Here is an 18,599-nt window from a genome sequence, read left to right as displayed (position 1 = left end):
ATTCCCTAGAAATAGAGGGAGATTTCAAAGCCCCAAAACCCCTACTACTAAACAATGACTCACGTGTCACTCACCCCCTCCACACAACACCAGTGGGGGGAAGAATAGGTCATTATTACAAAGCATGGGAGGAAATCACTACAGACACTTGGGTTCTAGCAATTATCCAACATGGTTATTGCATAGAATTTCTACAATTCCCTCCAAACATACCACCAAAAGCACAAAATTTAACAACACACCATTCCAATCTCCTGGAGATAGAAGTGTAGGCACTATTGCAAAAGAATGCAATCGAATTAGTGCCAAACACACAAATAAACACAGGAGTTTACTCACTGTACTTTCTGATACCAAAGAAGGACAAAACACTGAGACCAATCCTAGACCTCAGAGTAGTGAACACTTTCATCAAATCAGACCACTTCCACATGGTCACACTACAAGAAGTATTGCCATTGCTAAAACTACACGACTACATGGCAACTTTAGACCTCAAGGATGCTTATTTCCATATACCAATACACCCATCGCACAGGAAATACCTAAGGTTTGTATTCAAAGGAAAACATTACCAATTCAAGGTACTGCCTTTCGGATTAACAACCGCACCAAGAGTCTTTACCAAATGTCTAGCGGTAGTCGCTGCACACATAAGAAGGCAGCAAATACATGTGTTCCCATATTTGGACGACTGGCTAATCAAGGCCAATTCGTTCATACAGTGCTCAAATCACACAAATCAGATCATACAAACCCTCTTCAAACTCGGGTTCACCGTCAATTTCACAAAATCCAAAATTCTGCCACGCAAGGTACAACAATACCTGGGAGCCATAATAGACACATCAAAGGGAGTAGCCACTCCAAGTGCACAAAGAATTCAAAATTTCAACACCATCATACAACGCATGTATCCAACACAAAAGATACAGGCAAAGATGGTATTACAACTCCTAGGCATGATGTCATCATGCATAGCCATTGTCCCAAACGCAAGACTGCACATGAGGCCCTTACAACAATGCCTAGCATCGCAGTGGTCTCAAGCACAGGGTCACCTTCTAGATCTGGTGTTAATAGACCGCCAAACTTACCTCTCGCTTCTGTGGTGGAACAACATAAATTTAAACAAGGGGCGGCCTTTCCAAGACCCAGTGCCACAATACGTAATAACAACAGATGCTTCCATGACAGGGTGGGGAGCACACCTCGATCAACACAGCATACAAGGACAATGGAACGTACATCAAACAAAACTGCATATCAATCACCTAGAACTTCTAGCAGTTTTTCAAGCACTAAAAGCTTTCCAACCAATAATAGTTCACAAATACATTCTCGTCAAAACAGACAACATGACAACAATGTATTATCTAAACAAACAGGGAGGGACGCACTCCACGCAGTTAAGCCTGCTAGCACAAAAAATTGGGCATTGGGCAATTCACAACCAAATTCGCCTAATTGCACAGTTTATACCAGGGATACAAAATCAACTCGCAGACAATCTCTCTCGAGATCACCAACAGGTCCACGAATGGGAAATTCACCCCCAAATTCTGAACACTTATTTCAAACTCTGGGGAACACCTCAGATAGACTTGTTTGCGACAAGGGAGAACGCAAAATGCCAAAACTTCGCATCCAGGTACCCACACAAACAATCCCAAGGCAATGCCCTATGGATGAACTGGTCAGGGATATTTGCTTACGCTTTTCCTCCTCTCCCTCTCCTTCCTTACCTGGTAAACAAACTCAGTCAAAGCAAACTCAAACTCATATTGATAGCACCAACTTGGGCAAGGCAACCCTGGTACACAACGCTGCTAGACCTCTCAGTGGTACCCTGCACCAAATTGCCCAACAGGCCAGATCTGTTGACACAGCACAACCAAAAGATCAGACACCCAGATCCAGCATCGCTGAATCTAGCAATCTGGCTCCTGAAATCCTAGAATTCGGGCACTTACAACTTACCCAAGAATGTATGGAAGTCATAAAACAAGCAAGAAGGCCATCCACCAGGCACTGCTATGCAAGTAAATGGAAGAGGTTTGTTTGCTACTGCCATATTAATCAAATACAACCATTACACACAACTCCAGAACATGTAGTGGGTTACTTGCTTCACTTACAAAAATCTAACCTAGCTTTCTCTTCCATTAAGATTCACCTTGCAGCAATATCTGCATACCTGCAGACTACCTATTCAACTTCCCTATATAGAATACCAGTCATTAAAGCATTCATGGAGGGCCTTAGGAGAATTATACCACCAAGAACACTACCTGTTCCTTCATGGAACCTAAATGTTGTCCTAGCTAGACTTATGGGTCCACCTTTTGAACCCATGCACTCCTGCGACATACAGTTCCTAACCTGGAAGGTGGCATTTCTCATCGCCATTACTTCCCTGAGAAGAGTAAGCGAGATTCAGGCGTTTACTATACAGGAACCTTTTATACAACTACACAAAAATAAAGTCGTCCTAAGGACCAATCCTAAATTTTTGCCAAAGGTTATTTCACCGTTCCATCTAAATCAAACAGTGGAACTTCCAGTGTTCTTTCCACAGCCAGATACCGTAGCTGAAAGGGCACTACATACATTAGATGTCAAAAGAGCATTAATGTATTACATTGACAGAACAAAGAACATCAGAAAGACTAAACAACTCTTTATTGCATTTCAAAAACCTCATGCAGGAAACCCAATTTCAAAACAAGGTATAGCCAGATGGATAGTTAAATGCATCCAAATCTGCTACCTTAAAGCTAAACGACAGCTGCCCATTACACCAAGGGCACACTCAACCAGAAAGAAAGGTGCTACCATGGCCTTTCTAGGAAACATCCCAATGCAAGAAATATGTAAGGCAGCCACATGGTCTACGCCTCACACATTCACCAAGCACTACTGTGTAGACGTGTTATCCGCACAACAAGCCACAGTAGGTCAAGCTGTATTAAGGACATTATTTCAGACTACTTCCACTCCTACAGGCTGATCCACCGCTTTTGGGGAAATAACTGCTTACTAGTCTATTGCAGAACATGCGTATCTACAGCGACAGATGCCATCGAACTGAAAATGTCACTTACCCAGTGTACATCTGTTCGTGGCATCAGTCGCAGTAGATTCGCATGTGCCCACCCGCCTCCCCGGGAGCCTGTAGCAGTTTGGAAGTTACCTTCAATTATCTATATATGTATCATCTCAACCTTAAATAGGTGCATACTTAGTCACTCCATTGCATGGGCACTATTACTACAATTCAACTCCTACCTCACCCTCTGCGGGGAAAAACAATCGAAGATGGAGTCGACGCCCATGCGCAATGGAGACAAAAGGAGGAGTCACTCGGTCCCGTGACTCGAAAGACTTCTTCGAAGAAAAACAACTTGTAACACTCCGGCCCAACACCAGATGGCGAGCTATTGCAGAACATGCGAATCTACTGCGACTGATGCCACGAACAGATGTACACTGGGTAAGTGACATTTTCATTCCCATGATCAGTACAGTTGCTTCATACGTTACGTGTTCCAGTCACCATGAAGCTAGCCTTTTAAGTACTGTCACCACCATTTTGCTTTCTTTGCTGCTGTGCAGCCAGTTAAGTGCTTCTACTTTATTATTGATATTGTAAATTTGAGTGTTCAGGCAGCCATGTTGACTTAGGATCTCGTGGGGCTCTGTCGCTTGTTCGATTTTTATTCACTTTCATATTCCAGTTTTAGACGGCTCACTCACCCGCCTGGTTCCCAGCAGTCGCTTGTGATATTGTGGAGTGGGTGCAGACTGCGCCAGTCCTGTGCAATGGACTCTCTATGAGAGAAATATCTCAATTCCATTGAAAGGGACCTCATGCGCTCCAGAACCCATGATCCTTGAATGATTCTGAATATTCTGAATGAAGCAGCTGGAGTAGGGGCGATCCCCACTATGGTTGACATGGCCAGGATAGCTCCCCAGTGACGCCTTGATCAATGCAGACTGATCAGGGTTGTAAAATCCGCATCAGGCTCTGCCTTAAGTATGCTCCCTTACACTCAGTATTTTTGCCTACATACTCCTTGCCTGACTGGGGTCATACATTCCCACCTCCCTACAGTGCTCATCCCATTGTTAATTCTAAAATGGAACAGTGATCCCTGTGAGGCTGCCATAGAGGCTTACCACGAAGAGACAGAGGACACCCTGGAACAGAACCTGGTAGATGCTCTAGATTGTAGCATCCAGCACTCTGTCAATTAGTCCCTGGTATGGGCTCTGGGACCTTTCATTCAGCATTTATGTGATTATGCTCGGCAGCAGGGCTGGGCAACTCCCCCATACCCCTCCACCCCTCACCCCCAAACAGATCCCCACAGCTGGAAACAATGCTGTCTCTCCTCTCAAAACGGGTAAAGCTACAAACCAAAACCCCTAAATGGCCTCACTCAGAAGCAATTGAGATGTTAAAGGACAATCTAGCAAGCAAGCATGACTATAGCGCCTCTCTGCCAGGTGATTCCCCTAAACTCAATAGTCCAGCTAATACTGATCTGCTTGCTGACTGATTTATTCTCATCCCAATCCAACAATGGTGCCCTAGAAGAAGAGCCTGTGCCTAGCAAAAGGAGGTGCTCTACCCTATTACAGGACCACTTTTATGGCCTCAAAAGCCCAGAAGGTGCTGGATTTTGAACCTAATGACATTGTTCACCCTAGGGCATCCAACTGGGTTCCCCCACAGGAAGTGGCTGATTATGTGCAAACCCACATTTGACAGAGTTTTGAAAAAGGAGTTCAGGGCTTGACTACATGATGAATGTCCTAGACCAGATCTCCCAGGCAAAATTGCGGAAACCTCAGAGGTAGAACCTGCGATGGTCACCTTCATGAAGAAGTATTCCAAGGATCCTAAAAAGGGTCTGGACAGGGTGTGGCGTAACTGCCAAGACAAGTTACTAGGCATGTCAGGTCCTTTGACAAAAATCCTCTAAATCGTGTATCGTGCGAAAGGCACAAATTATCCCATAGATCCAGATGTCTTAGTTGGATGGGCCCAAAGAGGCATCTGTCATTTGTAGAACATCAACTGCGCCATTTCGGCCATGCTCGGACGGTCTAGCCTCATCTGCATAGACAAGCTGAATGATTAGGCCTCTTCAGAAGCTGGTCCAGGTAAAGAAGGCCTTTGTTTCAGGGGACCATTCGTGAAAGACCTCACTAAGTTTGTATGCACTTAGAGCACTTTGGATAAGGCACAATTATCCCTCAAAAAAAGTCTTCATACAGACTTTTTTTTTGGCAGGGCTGGAAGATTAAGGGGGCGTTCGTCAGGCTCTTTCCAAGGCTCCCAACGAGAATACTACCCCGAAGCCGAGGGGTTTGGTATGGCGACTCTTCAGGAACAACGTTCTTCTCCTGACAAGCCTGAAGAGGCCGAAGCCACTTCTGTAGAATTGGTCGCATTGGAACGCAGAAAGCAATCATAGACTCGGGGATTACAGGTGATAGTTATTCCCCTTTCAGAGGTGATTTTAGAGAGCAGAATTTGTCTGTTTCTCAACAACTGGCAACAGATTACTCAACACCCATAGGTTTTGAAGTAAGACCAGGGGTAGAGTTGAGTTTTACGAAATCCCAGGACAAACTTCTCTCCTGAAAGAGCTAGGTTTTTTTCCTAAGCGAGCAGACATTCATAACCTCAGAGATTCTAATACTCCTACAGAAACAAGCCATTTTCGTTGTCGACCCACATCCCAACAGTTTCATCAGTCTTATCTTCTTGTTAGAGAAGAAAGGCGAAGGCTCAGGTTTGGCTTGAACTTAAAGGAATTCAGTGCCTGGATTATTTACAGGTATTTCAAGATGAAAGGAATTCAGCTATTAACAAGATATTCTTTAAGAGGGCGACTGGATGGTCTATTTGGACCTGCAAGACGCATACTTGACAGTCTCCATTTTTGCTCCGCACAGAAGATTTCCTGCAATTCCTCTGCCCAGGGTGCTGTGTCGAATTTAAAGCACTGCTCTTTGGTCTCTAGTCAGTCTCCTGGTGCTTCACCAATCTGACGAGACAAGTGGTAGAAACTCTAAGGGCAAGGAGTGCACATCTGACAGTTTACTTAGACTTCATTCTGATTGCACAGAAGCATTAGACAGTTTTACTTCATCTGTCATGGACCATTTGGCTCTTGCAGGACCTGGATTTCATCATAAACCTCTCAACGTCCGGAGTTCTTAGGCTTCCAGATAGACTAGATTCTGACACAATTGATTCTTCCCACACAGAAAATGTGGATAGTCAAGAAGGAATTGAGGTCTGCTATGATGTGCAGCTAGACAGTATCTTTGAGATCTGTGGCCAGGATTATGGGTCTTCTGGCTTCCTCGATTCCGGCCCTCTTTCCCGGGCCTCTCCATTACAGGACCCTGTTTAGAAACTAAAGATTCAACTCCTGAGGGGATGGGTCTGATGTATTCTGAACAAGCCAACCTTTCAGAAAAGCCACGACGGAGATGACATGGTGGTTAGACCACTTGGAGTCCTGTAATGGCAAATTGATTTTCAGCAACACTCCAGAAATCATTCTAGAGTCGGATGCCAACAGATGGGACTCCGAGCAAGACGCAGTCTCGTCTCCACAGAACGTTGTTGGTTGGAGTTGGAATAAGGTCACCACATCCGTTGTTTGGAGCTTCTGGCGGGTTCCTTAGCCATCGGGAGCCTATCCTAGAGGACAAACTGTTGCATCCTGCTGAGGATAGACAACATCTCAGCGGTGTGGTATGTCAACAACCTGGCTTGGACAAAATCCAGTTTGTTGGCAGAGATTGCCAAGGACTACTGGCACTGCTGCCTCGAGCATTGGATCTCCGTCACAGCTGAATATCTTCCAAGTCAGGAGAATGTGGTAGCGGATTGGCACTCACATTACCTCAGGGACTACAGCAACTGGAGATTTCACCCGAAATTCTATGGTGCTCTCAACGACTTGAAGATTTGTGTAAAGAGGATCCCTTTGTATCCCGCCTCAGTTGTCACTTACCAGTCTTTTTCAGTTCGTGCTCGGGTCCAAGGGTGCGGGCGACAGATGCATTTCTACTGAACTGGTCTCAGTTCCAGGGATATGCATTCCCTCTTTTCTTAATGATCCCCAGACTCTTAGCTATGATCAGAAAACAAATCATTCTAGCGACTTCGTTGTGGAAAGCACAGCTGTGGTTCCCTGTAGAGCTAGCCTTGACAACTGCTTTGCCAGTGAAGATTCCATTTCATTAGAATCTATTGCTAAACCCAATGGACTGACCTCGTCCATTAATATTGCCCGGGCAACTCGTGTTGATGGCACGAAAGGTTTCAGGGAGAGAACGAATTTGCCAGGAATTTCGCAGCAAGGTGCTTGCTATGTCAGACAGGCCTGGTCTGCAAACACCCATAAGCGTTGTGCTTCGACATAGAGGAGATGGTGTAGTTGGTGTAACAAGCGGAGTGTTGATCCCGTGTGGGTGGATTGCTGACTGGTGATTAATTTTTAGACTGATCCAGTGACCTACAGGTTGGTTTAAAGATCTGTTAATAATTTCAGATCAGTAATTTTGGCAGGTGAATTTCTAGTGGAAGGGAAACCCATTGGCAAACATCCTTTGATAAGCAAACTCATGAGGTTCATTAGGATGTCATATGTGCCACTACCCAGGTATTTTACATTATGGTATGTGAACATAGTGCTCAGGTTCTTGGAACAGTGGCCAGCAAACAGATATCTATCTTGCAAGCAGCTCTCTGCTAAGGTCACAATGTTATTGTGTTTGCTCTTGTACAATAGAGGGCTGGATGTTCATGCCCTCAACCTGGCTGGTAAGGTTTTCTATCACTAGACAGATAAAATCCAACTCCAGATTGGTTTCTTACCCAGCTTTTCTGATTAACTTGGGTACAGTGCTTGAGGGAATACAAGGCTTGTACTAGTGAGTTGAGACTAGATCTGAGAGGACAATTGTTTATCGCTTTACATATACCAGTAGTAGCAGCTACTTTAGCTAGATGGATGCAGTGGCTTCTAGCACAAGCAGGTATAAATACCTCCACTTTTGGGGCCCACTCAGCTGGGGGTGCTATGGCATCCAAGTTGTATGCCTTGGGTGCTTGTCTTGATGATAATATAAGGGTGGCTGAGTGGTTCTTGGAATTCACATTTAAAACTTTCTCTTACAAACCGTTTGTAGATTTGGTGTCAGTTGTTGTGGCACAGCTAGATGGATGTGGTGGCTTCTAGCAGAAGCAGGTATAGATAACTCCAGTTTTGGGGCCAACACAGCTAGGGCTGCTATGATGTCTAAGTTGTATGCCTTGGGTTCTCTTCTTGAAGATACTTGAGCGCAGCTGATTGGTCCTCGAAATCCACATTTAAAACTTTCTACTACAGACTGATCGTGAATTTGTCATCTGTGATTGTGGCACAGCTTTAAACAAGCATAATCGGATCCTCCGGTCCTTACACAGAATAAAATAATGTTCGATGGCATCTGTCGCTGTAGATACGCATGTTTTGCAATAGCTCGCCATCTGGTGTTGGGCCGGAGTGTTACAAGTTGTTTTTCTTCGAAGAAGTCTTTCGAGTCACGGGACCGAGTGACTCCTCCTTTTGTCTCCATTGCGCATGGGCGTCGACTCCATCTTCGATTGTTTTTTTTCCGCCATCGGGTTCGGACGTGTTCCTGTCGCTCCGAGTTTCGGAACGGAAAGATAGCTAATTTCGGAAGATTTTCGTCGGTATTGTTGCGTTCGGGATCGGCGTAATTAGATTAAACACCGCATCGAAGATCGAAGAGCTCCGGTGCCCTTCGGGGTAGTTTTTCGATCCCCCGTCGGGGCCTGGTCGGCCCGACCGCGTGCTGAAGAACGCCGATGGAACGGACCCCGTTCCGTTTCTGCCCCAAATGCCACAATAAATACCCCTATACAGACCAACACTTGGTCTGTAACCTGTGCCTGTCACCTGAGCACAGTGAAGACACCTGCGAGGCCTGTCGTGCGTTCCGGTCCCGAAAAACACTCCGAGACCGTCGAGCCAGAAGACTTCAGATGGCGTCCGCGCCGACAGCCCACCGAGAGTTCGAGGAACAAGAAGAGGAAGGTACCTTCTCGATCCAAGAATCGGACTCCGAAGGATTCGACGATACACAAACCGTGAGTAAGACGTCGAAAACCACACAGAGGAAGATTTACAAGGCCCAGGGGACGCCACTGCCATCAGGCCATGGCTCCACCCATAAATTCGGTGACCGACCGTCGGCACCGAAAAAGGCCCAAACACTGCCGAGATCGTCCGACTCCGGTCGAGACACCGGCACGCAGCCTTCTCGGGACCGAGAAAGTGCTGGAGACAAGCCTCGACACCGAGATGCCGGTGTGGACACGGCTCGACGCCGAGACAGCGGCACCGAAGAAGATCGACGCCGAGAGGTTTCGGCCCCGAAAAAGAAAAAAGTCACCTTGGAGCCGAAAAAACACGCAGACAGGGTTTCGGTGCCGAAACAAACTGCAAGCGACCCAGCTTCAGGCTCTTATACAGAAGAGCACTCGCTAACCTCCCAAATGCAAAAGCATAGGTTTGAGGAAGAGCTACAATCAACTGATGTAGACCATACGCAAAAGCGTATTTTCATACAGCAGGGGACAGGAAAAATAAGCACCCTTCCCCCCATTAGAAGAAAGAGAAGGTTGGAGTTCCAAACTGAACAGACACCACAACCAAAAGTGGTGAAAAGAGTTACCCCACCACCCTCTCCTCCGCCCGTGATTAACGTCTCACCAGCACAAACTCCATCACACTCCCCAGCTCACACCACCATAAGCCAGGGTGACCAAGATCAAGACGCATGGGACCTATACGACGCCCCAGTGTCAGATAACAGTCCGGAGGCATACCCTACGAAGCCATCTCCACCAGAGGACAGCACCGCGTATTCTCAAGTGGTGGCTAGAGCAGCACAATTTCACAACGTAAGCCTCCACTCAGAACAGGTCGAGGATGATTTTTTATTCAACACACTCTCCTCCACCCATAGCTCATACCAAAGCCTGCCTATGCTCCCTGGTATGCTCCGGCACGCAAAAGAAATCTTTAAGGAGCCGGTCAAAAGTAGGGCAATCACACCAAGGGTGGAAAAAAAGTATAAGGCGCCTCCTACAGACCCGGTTTTCATCACTACACAGCTGCCACCAGACTCTGTCGTTGTAGGAGCAGCTAGGAAAAGGGCCAACTCCCACACATCTGGAGATGCACCACCCCCAGATAAAGAAAGCCGCAAGTTCGATGCAGCTGGTAAGAGAGTCGCAGCACAAGCTGCAAACCAGTGGCGCATCGCGAACTCCCAGGCACTACTTGCGCGCTATGACAGAGCCCACTGGGACGAGATGCAACATCTCATTGAACATCTGCCCAAGGACTTACAAAATAGGGCAAAACAAGTGGTTGAGGAGGGACAGACCATTTCCAACAACCAGATCCGCTCCTCCATGGACGCTGCAGATACAGCTGCACGGACAATTAATACATCTGTAACTATCAGAAGGCATGCATGGCTCCGAACGTCTGGATTTAAACCAGAGATTCAACAAGCAGTTCTCAACATGCCTTTTAATGAAAAAGAACTGTTCGGTCCAGAAGTGGACACAGCGATTGAGAAACTCAAAAAAGATACGGACACTGCCAAAGCCATGGGCGCACTCTACTCCCCGCAGAGCAGAGGGAATTACAGCACATTCCGTAAAACACCCTTTCGAGGGGGGTTTCGGGGTCAGAGCACACAAGCCAGCACCTCACAAGCAACACCGTCCAGTTACCAGGGACAGTATAGAGGAGGTTTTCGGGGACAATATAGAGGAGGGCAATTCCCTAGGAATAGAGGAAGATTTCAGAGCCCCAAAACCCCTACTACTAAACAGTGACTCACATGTCACTCACCCCCTCCACACAACACCAGTGGGGGGAAGAATAAGTCATTATTACAAAGCATGGGAGGAAATCACTACAGACACTTGGGTTCTAGCAATTATCCAACATGGTTATTGCATAGAATTTCTACAATTCCCTCCAAACATACCACCAAAAGCACAAAATTTGACAACACACCATTCCAATCTCCTGGAGATAGAAGTGCAGGCACTATTGCAAAAGAATGCAATCGAATTAGTGCCAAACACACAAATAAACACAGGAGTTTACTCACTGTACTTTCTGATACCAAAGAAGGACAAAACGCTGAGACCAATCCTAGACCTCAGAGTAGTGAACACTTTCATCAAATCAGACCACTTTCACATGGTCACACTACAAGAAGTATTGCCATTGCTAAAACTACACGACTACATGGCAACTTTAGACCTCAAGGATGCTTATTTCCATATACCAATACACCCATCGCACAGGAAATACCTAAGGTTTGTATTCAAGGGAATACACTACCAATTCAAGGTACTGCCTTTCGGATTAACAACCGCACCAAGAGTCTTTACCAAATGTCTAGCGGTAGTCGCTGCACACATAAGAAGGCAGCAAATACATGTGTTCCCATATCTAGACGACTGGCTAATCAAGGCCCATTCGTTAATAGAGTGCTCAAATCACACAAATCATATCATACAAACCCTCTTCAAACTAGGGTTCACCGTCAATTTCACAAAATCCAAAATTCTGCCGCGCAAGGTACAACAATACCTGGGAGCCATAATAGACACATCAAAAGGAGTAGCCACTCCAAGTCCACAAAGAATTCGAAATTTCAACACCATCATACAACGCATGTATCCAACACAAAGGATACAAGCAAAGATGGTACTACAACTCCTAGGCATGATGTCTTCATGCATAGCCATTGTCCCAAACGCAAGACTGCACATGAGGCCCTTACAACAGTGCCTAGCATCACAATGGTCACAAGCACAGGGTCACCTTCTAGATCTGGTGTTAATAGACCGCCAAACTTACCTCTCGCGTCTGTGGTGGAACAACATAAATTTAAACAAAGGGCGGCCTTTCCAAGACCCAGTGCCACAATACGTAATAACAACAGATGCTTCCATGACAGGGTGGGGAGCACACCTCGATCAACACAGCATACAAGGACAATGGAACGTACATCAAACAAAACTGCATATAAATCACCTAGAACTTCTAGCAGTTTTTCAAGCACTAAAAGCTTTCCAACCAATAATAGTTCACAAATACATTCTCGTCAAAACAGACAACATGACAACAATGTATTATCTAAACAAGCAAGGGGGGACGCACTCCACGCAGTTAAGCCTGCTAGCACAAAACATTTGGTGTTGGGCAATTCACAACCAAATTCGCCTAATAGCACAATTTATACCAGGGATCCAAAATCAACTCGCAGACAATCTCTCTCGAGATCACCAACAGGTCCACGAATGGGAAATTCACCCCCAAATTCTGAACACTTATTTCAAACTCTGGGGAACACCTCAGATAGACTTGTTTGCGACAAAGGAGAACGCAAAATGCCAAAACTTCGCATCCAGATACCCACACAAACAGTCCCAAGGCAATGCCCTATGGATGAACTGGTCAGGGATATTTGCTTACGCTTTTCCTCCTCTCCCTCTCCTTCCTTACCTGGTAAACAAACTCAGTCAAAACAAACTCAAACTCATATTAATAGCACCAACTTGGGCAAGGCAACCCTGGTACACAACGCTGCTAGACCTATCAGTAGTACCCTGCATCAAATTGCCCAACAGGCCAGATCTGTTGACACAGCACAACCAAAAGATCAGACACCCAGATTCAGCATCGCTGAATCTAGCAATCTGGCTCCTGAAATCCTAGAATTCGGGCACTTACAACTTACCCAAGAATATATGGAAGTCATAAAACAAGCCAGAAGGCCATCCACCAGGCACTGCTATGCAAGTAAATGGAAGAGGTTTGTTTGCTACTGCCATATTAATCAAATACAACCATTACACACAACTCCAGAACATGTAGTGGGTTACTTGCTTCACTTACAAAAATCTAACCTGGCTTTCTCTTCCATTAAAATACACCTTGCAGCAATATCTGCATACCTGCAGACTACCTATTCAACTTCCCTATATAAGATACCAGTCATTAAAGCATTCATGGAGGGCCTTAGGAGAATTATACCACCAAGAACACCACCTGTTCCTTCATGGAACCTAAATGTTGTCCTAACTAGACTTATGGGTCCACCTTTTGAACCCATGCACTCCTGCGAAATACAGTTCCTAACCTGGAAGGTGGCATTTCTCATCGCCATTACTTCCCTAAGAATAGTAAGCGAGATTCAGGCGTTTACAATACAGGAACCTTTTATACAACTACACAAGAATAAGGTCGTCCTAAGGACCAATCCTAAATTTTTGCCAAAGGTTATTTCACCGTTCCATCTAAATCAAACATTGGAACTTCCAGTGTTCTTTCCACAGCCAGATACCGTAGCTGAAAGGGCACTACATACATTAGATGTCAAAAGAGCATTGATGTATTACATTGACAGAACAAAAAACATCAGAAAGACTAAACAACTATTTATTGCATTTCAAAAACCTCATGCAGGAAACCCAATATCAAAACAAGGTATAGCCAGATGGATAGTTAAATGCATCCAAATCTGCTACCTTAAAGCTAAACGACAGCTGCCCATTACACCAAGGGCACACTCAACCAGAAAGAAAGGTGCTACCATGGCCTTTCTAGGAAACATCCCAATGCAAGAAATATGTAAGGCAGCCACATGGTCTACGCCTCACACATTCACCAAGCACTACTGTGTAGACGTGTTATCCGCACAACAAGCCACAGTAGGTCAAGCCGTATTAAGAACATTATTTCAGACTACTTCCACTCCTACAGGCTGATCCACCGCTTTTGAGGAAATAACTGCTTACTAGTCTATGCAAAACATGCGTATCTACAGCGACAGATGCCATCGAACTGAAAATGTCACTTACCCAGTGTACATCTGTTCGTGGCATCAGTCGCAGTAGATTCGCATGTGACCACCCGCCTCCCCGGGAGCCTGTAGCAGTTTGGAAGTTACCTTCAACTATTTATATATGTATCATCTCAACCTTAAATAGGTGCATACTTAGTCACTCCATTGCATGGGCACTATTACTACAATTCAACTCCTACCTCACCCTCTGCGGGGAAAAACAATCGAAGATGGAGTCGACGCCCATGCGCAATGGAGACAAAAGGAGGAGTCACTCGGTCCCGTGACTCGAAAGACTTCTTCGAAGAAAAACAACTTGTAACACTCCGGCCCAACACCAGATGGCGAGCTATTGCAAAACATGCGAATCTACTGCGACTGATGCCACGAACAGATGTACACTGGGTAAGTGACATTTTCATTCTACCTTACGCGTCAAGATTTTTCAGTTCTGTTAAGGACACTGAGGGGAGGATTATCCCACCCCGTCATATTTACAAATGGATTTATCTCATTGTGATATTATGATGTGACAAAATATATTAAGTATATATTGCATCGTTATGTTTTCTCTACCCACCGTAAATTGTAAGTTTGTTTGAAGATACATTTTAAGAGAGAAGACTTTATGGTGTTCTGTTCTTTGTTTCAGAAATACAGGTGAGGCCATGGTTCTTGGTGCAGATGCATATTGAACGTGATGAGAAATCGATTGAGTCTACTCCTGGTCTATGGGCAGGAGGCCTCACATACGAGATGCAGAATCTGTTCTGGTTCAGTTGGTCTTGGACGATTTATAGTTGAGGAAGAGTTGGTCCGGATTTTGATCTTTGGAACCTTGTTCCTTTATATTTGAGTATTGGTTCAGTGTTTACAAAGATGTTGGTATTTCTGTTATATAGCAAAGAAAGAGGAAGCAAAGTGGCGGCAACAGTACTTAAAGTACTAGCTTCATGGTGATTGGAGTATGTTACGTATGATGTAACTGTACTGTTCATAGGAAATGTAGTTACGTTTTCTTGTTTGTAATGGGCTGCTGTAAAAGAAAAAAATGCAGTAAAGAGAGAGATGCATAATATTCACCTGCATGTCCTTAATAGAATTTAAAATTCTTGATGCATAAGCTGTAAATATTTTTATTGTTACAACCTTTTTCCACATGTGCTCATCAGTATTCCACGAAGATGTCAGCACGTCCTACCCGGGACAGTATGCAGGTTGATAAATATGATTTCAAGTTTTTTACATCTGTGCTGCAAGAATTTTCTTTTGCTAAGCTACTGACAGCATTAATTACTCTCCTTTGAAACGACTGCACTGCCCTATTAATTGGATTCTGTCCTCCGTCATCTTTTTTTTCTCAATTTATAGAAGTAGTAACTGTCTTTTCTGTCAGGCTTAAGCAATGTCTTACTAAGCAATACCTCATTTGGCATTTTGATAGTAAAAAGGGCGACACAACATTCCACTAATATGTCCTCTTAAATTATTGAGTCGCCCTTTCATGTAGCCTGCCATGCTATTGATGTTCTGCTTGCGCCTTTAAAAGGTCGTCTGTACAATCCATCTTAGAAACTCGACGGGCAGAGATGCTATTTAATGTTTCAGCTAGTTAAAGCAGTGTAAGCTTAGAGATAGCATTAGGTATAGTATGGTAGCCAGTTCAATACAATGCTAGAAATATTCATACTGTTCTCGCTGACAGTTACAATTTTAGCTGGCTTTTTTATTGTTTCTCTGTGTGCTTACCATATTTTTTGCACAAGATCAAGACTTTTAAAATAAATGTTTTGGACCTATAAGTCCCAGTTTCTAAGTGCTGTCATTAAGTGTGTTGGTCAAGTGATTAAATAATTGTTGGAATCACCATTGTGTCCCTGAACCTATTCCTTGGAACTGCTGATAGTACCCTGAAAACATTGCCTCCACAAAGGTAACTTGGAATGCACATATTGGGACTGCTGCCCATTAAGACTTTTTTTACTTGGTGCTGGAGTACTGAATCAATTCCTTGCACCTGTGGGTTACAAATCCTACTGCTGTTGTTCTGGAGAACTTCCAGAGTTCATATCAATAGGGGTCAAATACTGACTACGAGAGCAGATCCACTAGCAGGAAGCAAATCAACAGTACATGCAGCCATGAAGCAGATCGCTGTGCTCCAAGAAGAGGGATGCCATGCAAAGAGACTTGTGTCCCACAGGATAGAAGCTACGCCCCAGGCGTCACTCAAGTGACACGTCAGCAAGGACTTGGAACACAGGGGATCCTTTAAGAAGAAGGACCACACAGTAGTGGTTCAACAAGCCAGCAAGACCTAGGCCCCAATACAGTTGACAACTGATCTCAGGACGCTGGGGCTACAGTCCAGCCAGGCATAGAATGTCCATACAAGCATGTAAATGAGAGGCAAGGAAGAAAAAAGGGCAGTACAGTCATGTTCAATGTAGTCTCTAGAAGTGAATTTAAAGGAGGAGAGGTCCACAAACCAAACTGGTGGGGCCAAGGTTTCTTGAATTAAAGGGAAAATGCTGGCACTACAGAATTCTGCTTACCTGTTAATTGTGGGTGTATAATGTTATAGAATTCTGCCTTTCTCAATGACAATTGCAAGTTCCACAAACCTTGGAGATAATAAACATACCTTCGAAATAAGCCTAGTTCATAGACATGGATGACCTGCTCACTGGTACAGTGTATGCAACATAAAAAGATGGAAACATTAGAAGTAAAGGAATACATAACAAATGGTTTAAAAATATATAATGTATCCCCAGTGAAACATATATAACTATACTGTAGAAATATAAAAAACACATTAAAGAGCAGACGTTTCAGAGTCCGTTCAAGGACATGGAAAGCAGACTACAGTGCCCTTTAACACCGGAATGTAATTACTACTAGACTGCCACCGCTTAGGTGGAAGAGTAAAGAAATGCCTCTGTTGACACTGTTATCAGATAATCTTAAAATAAAGTGCCTATAAAGGATCAATAGACAATCTTCAAGGATATATGAAGCAATGTGTCACAGAACATAACAGTTTAGAAGTACTTAAATTAGCACAGTTCATCAAATAAAACACAAGTCAAAAAGGCTGGAGTCCAGTAACACTTAGAAACCATGAAGGTGTATTTCAAATTAAGAAGCAATACAGAAGGCAAAAATAAAGCCAATCAGAATCCATGGTAAATCAGTATAGAGAATTTTGATAAAGCTAATTTAGATGCAGCAAAGAGTCTGACATAAAGTCAACTTTAAGGGCAAAATTGTTCTAAGGACATATTTTAAGAAAGGCTGACGTGTGTCCGCTCTCAAGTGTCTGGGTAAACCAGAAGTGTCTCTCCTCCAAAAACAGCTCATTTTATAATGAAATTCACTGTGAAAATCACAATGTGAACATAATGTAATCATGCTGCCACACACAAATGACAAATCAGAATATAAAATGGAATTTCATTATCTCACACCAATATTAAACCACCCTATGGACTGAATGTCATTGGATGTGCCAAAACAAATCTAGTTACATTCAGAACAGGTCTTATAAATAAATAACCCCAAGGTAACACAGGCAGGAAGAAACTTGAATCATGCAAAAGCTTCCTCCTTAGTTCTTGTAGAGCAGCATGTCAACACAGAGCATTTTACTGATGCACAGTTTGTTATGTGTGATGAGAGGAAAAATTAACATTCATGGCATGGCTGCATTAGGATTCAAAATTGCATTTAGGCCTAGTTGGGGCCCCCAGTATCACCTTACTATTGAGTTAAGTGCAGATCAGAACTCAAGGAGATGGCTCTGACTTTGGTCAAGTACCATCCCCATGTGGTCTAAGTGTAAACTGTCAAAACGAAAATTGACTTGATCTTTAAAGTCCCTCTCAATAAACAATACAATGAAGCCCAAGTGGACCAGGACCTTAGTTGGACTGTACATGATAGTAATCATATCCAACATATCAATTGGCTCACAGTCCAAGTAGGTGAGTTGGTCTACCTTAATGCTAGTGTGTAGAAAAACAAGTGTAAGCGAAGCAAAAAAAGCATCTCGATCAATCAATCCTAAAAGAAATGCAAAGTCAACATTATCAAAGTTTGATTTAGAGTCTGTATCTAATGTCTTTTACATTTACTGTAACATTTTTCCTGCAGTCAGTGTTGGAGCTGTTTCTTGAAATGGAAAGGTCTGATCGTTTGGCTGAAGCCAATTTCGAGGAGCTGAAATATCAGATGAAGTCTATACAGCGCTTTGACCTACTTAAGAAAATTAGGGATTTTGAAGAGACAAGGAAAAAAGGTAACCTCTTTTTCAGGTTCAATACATTTTCTATCAGCATTTTCAAAATCAACAGCCAATTACAAGAACAGGCATGTAATCTCTACAGCAGAGGTCTTCAAAAGTGGGGGGCGGGCCCCCCTAGGGGGGCCTCAAGTGATCCCAGGGGGGGCCCCAGACTCTGGACAAAATAAACATTATACAGATAACAGGCCTTTGTTTTAAGCAGAAGCATGTTATTGCAGTTTTAAAAAGGTAACAGTACTTAACTGCAATGTTTAAATAGGTTTAGGCATATTTAAACATTGCCATGTTTATAAAATAATTGTGAAAAATTCTG

The 18,599-nt window shown here is 44.0% G+C and overlaps 1 protein-coding gene across 4 annotated transcripts in view; it reads left to right on the top strand.

Moving 5' to 3' along the window:
- The window catches only part of LOC138285741 (caspase-8-like), a 188,743-nt gene that overhangs the window by 102,426 nt on the left and 67,718 nt on the right, over positions 1–18,599 (top strand). For all 4 annotated transcript variants that reach the window (XR_011201638.1, XM_069226073.1, XM_069226072.1 and 1 more), the window contains exon 6: positions 18,136–18,280. Coding sequence is in view for 3 of the 4 variants with exons in the window: in XM_069226073.1 (XP_069082174.1) it covers positions 18,136–18,280 (145 nt within the window). In the remaining variant the exon portion in view is untranslated. The remainder of the gene's footprint in view (positions 1–18,135; positions 18,281–18,599) is intronic.

Source organism: Pleurodeles waltl, chromosome 3_1 (assembly GCF_031143425.1).
Source record: "Pleurodeles waltl isolate 20211129_DDA chromosome 3_1, aPleWal1.hap1.20221129, whole genome shotgun sequence".
NCBI lineage: Eukaryota > Metazoa > Chordata > Amphibia > Caudata > Salamandridae > Pleurodeles > Pleurodeles waltl.
The sequence above is the reverse complement of the archived record's forward strand: the minus strand, read 5'-3'. Positions and strand labels throughout refer to the sequence as shown.